This window comes from Danio rerio, chromosome 3 (assembly GCF_052040795.2).
Source record: "Danio rerio strain M-AB ecotype USA chromosome 3, GRCz13ab, whole genome shotgun sequence".
Lineage (NCBI taxonomy): Eukaryota > Metazoa > Chordata > Actinopteri > Cypriniformes > Danionidae > Danio > Danio rerio.
The window spans coordinates 63,602,911-63,612,831 of NC_141023.1; the positions used below are offsets into that span (position 1 = coordinate 63,602,911).

At 38.7% G+C, this 9,921-nt stretch overlaps 1 protein-coding gene across 2 annotated transcripts; it reads left to right on the forward strand.

Annotated features, from left to right (window-relative positions):
• Window positions 1-939: 939 nt before the first annotated feature.
• On the forward strand, window positions 940-9,650 carry LOC141375070 (immunoglobulin lambda-1 light chain). 2 transcript variants are annotated; one of them, XM_087245333.1, is made up of 4 exons: window positions 940-2,383; window positions 2,473-2,797; window positions 6,700-6,734; window positions 9,166-9,650. In XM_087245333.1, exons 1-4 carry the CDS (start codon window positions 2,341-2,343, stop codon window positions 9,489-9,491), a joined length of 729 nt encoding a protein of 242 aa, XP_087101459.1. In that variant the 5' UTR covers window positions 940-2,340; the 3' UTR covers window positions 9,492-9,650. The 2 variants fall into 2 exon arrangements, with proteins under 2 accessions (XP_087101459.1, XP_087101458.1); XM_087245332.1 differs by lacking the exons at window positions 940-2,383; window positions 2,473-2,797 and adding exons at window positions 5,491-5,631; window positions 5,710-6,026 and having other exon boundaries at window positions 6,698-6,734.
• The last annotated feature ends 271 nt before the right edge of the window (window positions 9,651-9,921 follow it).

The following is a 9,921-nucleotide window of genomic DNA, read 5'->3' on the forward strand; positions in this document are numbered from 1 at the left end:
TCATCTTTACACGTCACAGACACCAAATCACAAGATGATCTCAATATTCTGCTCTGTCTGCACTCTTCTGACCTGTGAGTTTCCTCATGTCTGATGGACAGTTTAAAGTGTTGGACACACGATCTCATGTAAAGCTTGTGTTTGTTCTGCAGGTGTCAGTGGAGTGACTGTAGTGACTCAGAGTCCAGTAATCACAGCCAGTAAAGGACAAACCGCTCAACTGAACTGTAATGTGGGCACTGTGACTGATTATCCTGCTGTATGGTACAAACAGACTCCAGCAGGAGTTCCTCAGTATGTGTTAAGATTTCGTCATGACTGGAGGTTAACTTACTATGGATCTGGTTTTTCTGCTCCTAAATTCACATCAACACATTCATCTAAATCAGATTATAGTCTGATCATCAGTAATGTGGATGTGAGTGATTCTGCAGTGTATTACTGTAAGACATGGGACGGCTCTGCTAGTGAGTGGGTATCACAGTGATTCACATCATGACAAAAACCTCCTCACTGCATTCACTTCTGCTTTTGGACAACAGATGAAAACTTGAAGCAGATTCAGTATTACATTTAAACTAAAATATGGAAACCAAAAGATAAGTGAATGACGTATTGCTATGATTTTATATAAACTGTTATTAAGTTAAAGCTTCTGACTCGCCTCAATAAGACTCTGATTGGCAGAGAGATTTAAGATCTTTCAGATCAGTGACCAAATAACAATCTTTACAGTAAGTTTACCAGAGAAAAACAAGTAGAAAAGTGTAATATTTGAGCAAGCCACATACAGCTCTGTAAATTATTAGAGTATTATGAAAATATGCATATTGTACACAGTAAACATGATCTATACTCAGTAATGGAGCCATAATAAAGGTGTATGTTTTAAAGTATGATGTTTCAAAAGGCATTATTATTTTTTATTTGATTCAATGTTCACATTTACTAATATAGATATAACGTTATGTGTATTTGGCAGGATGTGGGATGGGAGGGCACTGAGCTTAAAATGGTTTATACCTGAAGTAAACCCAAACAGCAAATTAAGCAGTACAACCATCCAAAGCATCAATTAAATACCCTAAAGAGTGCCCACATTTGTAATGCTGGTATTTTCTGGAATTTAGCTCAGACTTTTTGGGTTTTTTTTTTTTACTTAAAGTGTCTATGAGACTCCCTACATAAGGCATCAGACACGTCCTGCTGGTTGATGTGCTGGGCAAGGCTCAAATCTCCCATCTTAACTTTGAGAATGAACAGATAAAGGAAAAGTCTGGAGGGTCATTGACTTCAGCATCTTCAGGTCTGATGATGTAAATTCCAGTGACTGTATAAGCCACGTCTCTCTCCAACATCCTCAAAGTGTCCTGCACAACACAAACAGAGTAACACTGCTCAGCCATTATATGAGCATCAACAAATGCAGGATTGGGAAATCTGACCAAAAACAGCGTGAGAAAAAAAATAACAATAAAATCTGACTATAGATTTTAGGACACAACAGTCACTGGGCCTGAGATACTAGGTTTACCTGAACTGTTTAGACTTCTGTACTGTGTTTATTCTTGCACTCATCTTCTAATAGATTTATCTAGATGTGTGAATGAGCAGGACTTCGGTAATCTGAGAAAACTCAGCATCAATCTACAGATTTAGCAGACAAGTGAATACTTTATTCAAGTGACAATTTAATTAGCTTTATTGAATGACAGCTGAGGACAAAACAGCATTTAGGTTTAATTTGCATAGACATGAATATAACACATCGTGGCATAAGGAAAATAGTTTGTGCCACAGTGGATAGTTTGTTTAACCTTTTAGAACTATTATTGACACAATTTACTCCAACAAAATCATGTTCACAAAACAGCCATTGCCTTCTGCTTTTAAAATCAACAGGGCATGTCTTTATTCACATCTTGCCTGAGAGCTAGTTCACGTCTGATGGACACGGTTATTTTGCAGTCTGACCTACTAGTCTTGAGAATTGTGAGTCAGCAAAATATACTAAAATAGTTGTACTAATTGTCATGATTTTTTAATGAATTAAATTCTTTTGTAATTTAGCAGCTGGTTTGTTTAATGTCCACCTACCCATAAAAGAGCTAGTGATTCAACACACATACTATTAGCAGAATAACACTGACAACTGTTGATTTAACTCTGACATAAAGCATATGACACATTAGATGAAGCAGTTGGTGTTTGCTGATGGAGTGATTGTGTGAAGTGTGGAGCTCCTCCCTCTGTCAGAGTTTCTCTTCTCTATATGAGCGTCTCCTTCTCTCTGATCGTCTTCATGTCTCTAAACTCAAACTGCTCCTCACAGGCCAGATCATGCTGATCATCTTCTACTGCTCTCTCCTCACTCTTCTGTCATGTAAGTCACACATTTCACTGCAGACATGCCGATCTCTCAGCAGAGACGACAGATTCATCACATTCATATTATTGATTATTATTTTACAGGTGTCAGATGGTGTCAGGTGCTCACTCAGAAACCCTCCATAATGACTGAAGACAAGGGCAGATCTGTGACTCTGGACTGTAATATTGAGAAAGATGAGAATTATGTCAGCTGGCATAAACAGACTCCAAACGCAGCTCCTCAGTTTGTGTTGAGATATTATCATTCTCTCAGCTCACCTGATAGATATGGGGATGGTTTTACCTCCAGCCGCTTCACATCTAAAGCTCAGTCTAAAATTGACTATAGTCTGATCATCAGTAATGTGGATGTGAGTGATTCTGCAGTGTATTACTGTCAGACATGGGACAGCTCTGTTAGTGAGGGCGTATCACAGTGATTCACATCATGACAAAAACCTCCTCAATGCTCACATTCACTTCTGCTTTTAACAGATGATCAAATTCACGTCTCAGATTCATAAAGAACTGGGTCCTGTACTATGACTAGCTACATTCCTAGCTAGTGAGTTAAGTTTGAGTTTAGTTTGCATCAATCCTGTGTTTAGGTACCATAAATGTTGCTCAGCTTTATTCACTCTTTGTCACTCTGGTATGTTACACTGTACAGCTAACATGCTCCGAGTTATGCCCGGGTTATGGCTGACCTGATTATGTCCTGGTTTAGAGACCTTACAAACCAAATCAACTGTAAGCAAAGTGACAGAGTTTCACTAAAAAGTCAAACACATTTACACATAAATTTCTCTGATTGTAACAATGAGTATTTATAATACTATAGATGATTTATATAGTAATTATATCTGTAATCCATCACACACAAGCAATTTTAGTTAAATAACCTTTTTCAACCTTTTTTATAACCTTTTTTTCATGAATGTTTTCAAAGTTTTTGTATTTTTTAATCTTTGGTGCTGTGAACTAAATATTTTGGTTGTAATGTGATTGGCTGGTTTGCTTCATGAAGTCAGGATCAAATCCTGAGTTAACAGAGAATGTTGATGATCAGTTTCATGGTACCAACAAAGACTGATTACACTGGTTTGGATTGGTTTGGTTTGGTTAACTAATCACGTACTCCTGAATTTGTTCAGCCCAAGTGTGCCGCAAGCCTGTGTTTGAGTGAAGGTCTCGGCCGTTAGATCGCCCCCTGGGGGCTGGCTGCAGTACAAGTCATAAAGCCCGCCTCCTCCGTGTTAATGAAGGAGACTTGAGCCCAAATAAAAAAAATTATTACACTTGCAATAAAATGTCCCGAAAGATGGCTCTGGTAGATTAAGGCACTGGTTATTGTGCTGAAATAGGTGCAGATCTTCATTTTTGTAAACAGTTTGTTTTTAGCAGTAATTTAATGCTGGGCGTGTCATCGTGATTGACAGCTGTGATTGACAGTTTCTTAAAGCAGCGCGTCTGAGCTTCGGCAGGAGACTGAAGTGTTATTACGCGATTTCTGTGTTATTTTACCATGACAAAATGAGTTCAGCAGTAAACTAAAGTTTCTGACATACATGATCCTGGTGGAACACTGTTTACTCGCTAAGGTCAGGGCTTTTTTCAGACTTTATTAGTTTGCTGATACACGTACGCCTAGCCACCCAGATAGCAAAATACACTAGGGCCAGTTCCGGCTAGATTCCAGCCGAAGACTTACCCCTCAGAGCTCAGACTGACTACCTCTGCTGGACCTACTCCGCCGCGAGTAGGTTATGTGCTGCGGACTGGAGCTGGCGCGATTGAATATATAAAACCCTCATATTTGTTAACGTTATTACATCCATTTGTGTTGATATGACAGCAAACGCATGCTGAGAAGTTCGGGGGGTGTGGTTGATTTTACATAAAGCGTTTGGTTGGAAGCTCGACTCTGCTCATTTTCGCGGCTCCTCCTCTGGCTCCATCAGACAGTCCTTCTGCGCATGTCAAGGCTCCAATTTCAGCAGTCTTTTGCGACAGTTTGTGCCCGTCAAGCAGGCGTTTTGCCCTCAAAGCGTTCAATGGGAAAAGGCGCTGTCGCGTCGTCCATATTTTTTACAGTCATTGGTTCAGCTAGTATCATGTGTGGCGAGAAGAAGAACAAAACACAAGGCAAGAGTGGACTGATGTCAACACAGGCTCATTCTGAAAGCGTAGTCCTGTGGACGTTTCTGGAGACCGCGAATTATGTAGCCAGAGGAATGTATAGCTGCATTTCATTTTTTAAGCAAACACTATGGGGCAGTATGACGCCGTTCCTTTTGCCGTTTACTGGCTGACCGCTTACCTCCATGTGGAGGGCTTTCCCACTGCTACTAGATTTTCCAGTTAACTCGTCGTGTACGTCGGCGGACTTGAGACGCTGAGAGGAGTTAACCACAACAATGACGACTAGGTTTGAGTCTGGGGAAGAACGGTTCCAGAAATCAGGTAAGACAAAAACAGAATAAAACAATCGAGTGATTAACAGGGTGAGAATGTGGTAAAATCTGAAAACATGGTAAAAATCAGACGAGGGCTTTTCTTTTTCTGGACGACTTTTGGAAATCGTTGGTTGGGTTTAGGGAAGTAAGTGGGTGGGTCAGTACATTGGCCGGTCGCCCAGTCAATCTTTTACCCAGACAGTCAGTCAGACAGACGGTCGGTCAACAGCAGCCTCTGGTGGGTTTATGCGAGAACGATGGGGGGGTCGAACAGCACTCGCGAGAGACATTTAAGATATGATAAAACGCACAGAGCGGCCTCTCGCGGATTTGCTAAAACAAAAATGGCAAAAATACATACCTCCTGGGACATATTTCGCAGCCTCCACAAACATCCACGGGACTACGCTTTCAGAATGAGCCTGGGTTGCCTGATGTACACAAAAGCCCCGGAGGGTGATTTATTTACAAGTGTTCCAGAAGCAGTGCAGGAAGAAAAGTAAGTCTTGCAGGAGGGAGGCTTCTGGAAGGTGAGTGAGGGGAGTCTGGGGATGCACTGCAGGCTTTTAGTGGTGAGGGACGCACACACACCACACACACACATGAGACACCTGCTAGCTCAGCAGGGTTTATGTAAATGACTGTGAAACTGAGGCGGGCGTCTCTTTTAGTGTCTCTACAGTCTTCAAGTTTCTCTCTCTGATCATCTCAGCTTTATTCTACAGCACTGCTCATCTTTACACGTCACAGACACCAAATCACAAGATGATCTCAATATTCTGCTCTGTCTGCACTCTTCTGACCTGTGAGTTTCCTCATGTCTGATGGACAGTTTAAAGTGTTGGACACACGATCTCATGTAAAGCTTGTGTTTGTTCTGCAGGTGTCAGTGGAGTGACTGTAGTGACTCAGAGTCCAGTAATCACAGTCAGTAAAGGACAAACCGCTCAACTGGACTGTAATCTGGGCACTGTGACGAATTATGCTGCATGGTACAAACAGACTCCAGCAGAAGTTCCTCAGTATGTGTTATACAATTATCATGGCTGGAGTTCACCTGAATATGGATCTGGTTTCTCTGCTCCTAAGTTCACATCAACATGTTCATCTAAATCAGATTGTAGTCTGATCATCAGTAATGTGGATGTGAGTGATTCTGCAGTGTATTACTGTCAGACATGGGACAGCTCTGTTAGTGAGTACGTATCACAGTGATTCACATCATGACAAAAACCTCCTCACTGCTCACATTCACTTCTGCTTTAGTTAACAGATGATCAGAGCTCAACTTCACAGATTAATAGCACATCACAGAAATTTCCCTCCATCACTGAATATTTATTAATGTAAAGTCTGTCATCATGAAATAATAAACAGAACATCCAGACTGATCGGTCCATATACTGAACAATAAGAGTCTGATCAGAAACTGTAGTTACTAATGTGAGATTGACACTAATGAAGCCATAAAATACCTTGTTAATAATAAAGGAAACTCTCCTCTAAAGTATATTACTTATAAAATGTCATTTGAGCTTGAATATATCCACATCTCTTATTGTTTTATGCTGATTTTGTGCTGTTTGGAGTCTCTACAGTCTCTCTCAGCTGCTGAAGAACAACAAGCATGAATGAGATTGTGTTTAAAGCACTTGAACACACAGCAGATACCACTGATATGAACTGTGTGTGTGTGTGTGTGTGTGTGTGTGTGTGTGTGTGTGTGTGAGTGTGTGTGTGAAACAATTGTCCATGAATGAAGTGTGTAAAGCACACGGTGAGCTGAGCTTGAGTGAGTCTTTCACTTCTGTTTGTGTCTCTTCACAGACTGAGGAGGTTTTTGTACGGCTGAACATATCAAATCTTTCACTGTGGTATTCGGACAAGGAACTAAACTCATTGTGACGGGTAAGTCATCGCTCTACTGTATTACTCTTCATCTGCTTCATGTTTCATACATTGATCTGTGCTCTATAGTCAGTTTTATTAGAGGACTGTTAACCATGCATGTTGTAGATTTAGAGTTAAATACATTTCATTAATGTAGTGGAAGAACTGTTGCTGCTAAAAGTAGAATAACCGTTACTCAATTTTAAAAGTAATTTAATAATTATTTACTAATGAGAATTATTAATTAGATCTTACCCAATTTCTTTTGGTGTTATTGCTGTTACATTTACACACTTTTTTACCTGAATATTTATGATATAATCTACCCTAAAGAAGTGAGTGCAAATTATTGCCTCAATTTTATTGAGTAGATTCTATAAGTTGTTTTTAAAGTGCATAAAACCGCAGATTTTTTTGCAAAATTCTGTGCAGAAATAGCTAAAAATGTCTGTAGATTCTGTCTGGCCCTATAATCACTCTACTGGGCTTTCATTCTGTTACTGTATTATATATAGTGAACTCGTTGTAGATATATTTATATTTTTATTTCAGTTTTTATACTTGCTAACACTTTATTTATATGGTCCATTTGAGTATTAGTAGATCTGCCTAATATCTGTTGATACGCTCCTTCAACAGACATTTAACTGACTATAAGAAACTTTGTAAGTACATATCAGCTTACACTAACCATAACTCTTAACCCCAGCCCTAACCCCGATCTAAAAGTCTTCTTATAATCTAATGAGAATCAGTTGGCATGCAGATGCAATCTAACTTAATTGCAACACAAAGACCATCAAAATAAAGAGTGACCGTTTACTTTGCCAGTCACAATTATTTCTCATCAACTGCCCTGAAATACACTGTTAAATGAGCTTTATTAGTCATATTATTATTATTATTTATTATTTTTAATTTAATATTCAGCTGTTAATATGTTGTGATTTAGGAAGCTTTAGAAATCATTTTGTATAAAAGTGTATTCAGTTAATCAACAATGTCTAGTATATCTGTAGTTAAAAGCCTAAAAAGTGTATTTGTACTTTAAATAGTTATGTTGTAAACTAAAATCAAGCATGTGTGTGTTTAAGTCATCGCTCTACTGTATTACTCTTCATCTTCATCTCAACTACAAGAGTTTTCTGTCTGGATGTGTTTTATATCAGTGATCACTCGACTGGGCTGGTCAAGTCATTGTAGATTATCTTTTATTTTTTAATTCAATTTACTTTGTTAGTCATGTTTTTTTCCATCAGGTTACTTGGAAAAACCTTTAAACGAATAAAAAAATCACTGCAGATTTAACCTTAAATTTACTTATTGTGTGTTAAATGAGCTTTATTATTATTATTATTATTATTATTATTATTATTATTATTATTATTTTCATCATCATCATTATTAAACCATTCTTATATTATGATTTTAAGAAACTTTCAGAATTATTTTGAACGCAAGTTTATTTAATTAATCAATAAAATAATGTTTATTTGAACTTAAAAGAAGTAAATCTTTATGTTAAAACAAAAATCAAGTATGTATTTATTTCATTACTTGTTGGTTAAAATCTAATTTAAAAAAGAGGCAAATACAGTATTAAAATGACAAATATTTTAAGTTTTTAAGCAATTAATAAATGTTTCTTAAATGTCGTAAGAGTCCTCACAGCTACACCGTGTCTCAAAAAAACTCCAAGCAAAATTAATTAAGTCAGAAATTCGTCAAAATACATCCCACTTATATTATATTTTGTAATTAGATCGCAATTTTCGCCAGTAAGTAATATAATCCACCTTTTGTCCAGTTTTTAATCAGAAATTCATGAAGAAAACGTGAAGCACTGCAGCCTTTCAGTTCTCGTAAACCTTTGATCAAACTCTTATCTTCAATCCAAAACACCAATTTTTATGTAAGCCTAAAGGCTCGTAAACACCGGAACCCTTTTCGTTTGCGTTTATCGTCAGCATTTTACGAGATGTTTTGTCAGATTAAAGCCCAAGCGATTTTCACTGGCGTCAAGCAGAAGAGTCTGCAAAATATAAATATGCCGTTATTTCACCGTCATTGCTTCATCGTCAAGCAAAGTAAATAAAAGGATTATTATAATGCACAGATTGTGCTGATATTCCTGTACAGAATTTAGTCATTCTTACTCCTGTAGTACGATTAGCAGTCTTATTTTTGTATGATACAGTATATTACTGCTTGTTTTATAAGGACATGGTGTTTAGTCATTTTTGATGTTGTGGGGACATTAATGAGGTTAACGGCTCAAAAATCACACAGAATAAAGTATTTTGAAAACTGTCTCCTGTAAGGGTTGTGTTTAGGGGATCAAATATACAATTTGTACTGTATAAAAATCATTACATTTATAGAAAGTCCCCGTAAAGATAGCTGTACAAGTGTGTGTGTGTGCTGATGCTGATGTTGGTGTGTGTTGTAGACGCTGCTGCTGCTCCTCCTGTGCTCACCATCCTCCGTCCATCATCCAGAGAAGAGCTGAGCTCCAGTAAAGTCACTCTGCTGTGTCTGATCAATCACATGTCTGTGGCTTTCGCTGATGTGCGTTGGCTTGTGAACGGGAACTCGGTTACCGAAGGCGTCTTCACCGGCTCTGCTGAACAGCAGCCTGATCACAAATTCAAGAGCAGCAGTTCTTTAACCATCCAGAGGTCCGAGTGGGACAAAGACAGAGAGCTGACATGTGAAGCCACTGTGGCCTCCAAAACCAGCAGAGCAAGCATCAGGAAATCTGAATGCAGCGACTGAACCTGGAGAAGCGGATGTGCTGTTCTACTGTTATCAGAGCTGATCATATCTCTTGCTGGAGTGGCTCATCAATATAGAGAGTGTTCAAATAAAGCCTCCTCATTTTCTGCTGATGATCTTTCGCCTTTAATGTTGATTTACAACTGTTTTAATAAACTGCATCTTCAACAAACTTTGTCTTTGTGTTTATTGTCTTACCGTCTGTCGGATGAGATGTTAAAGCGAGGTCCTGACTCTCTGTGGTTATTAAAAATCCCATGGCACTCCTCGTAAAGAGTAGGGGTCCCTGATATCCTGGCCAAAGTTCCTCAATCGATCATCATCCCCATCTATCGAATTGGTTCTATCACTGTCTGTCCACTCCACCAATAGCTGGTGTGTGGTGAGCGCACTGGCGCTGTTGTCCTGTGGCTGCCGTCGCATTATCCAA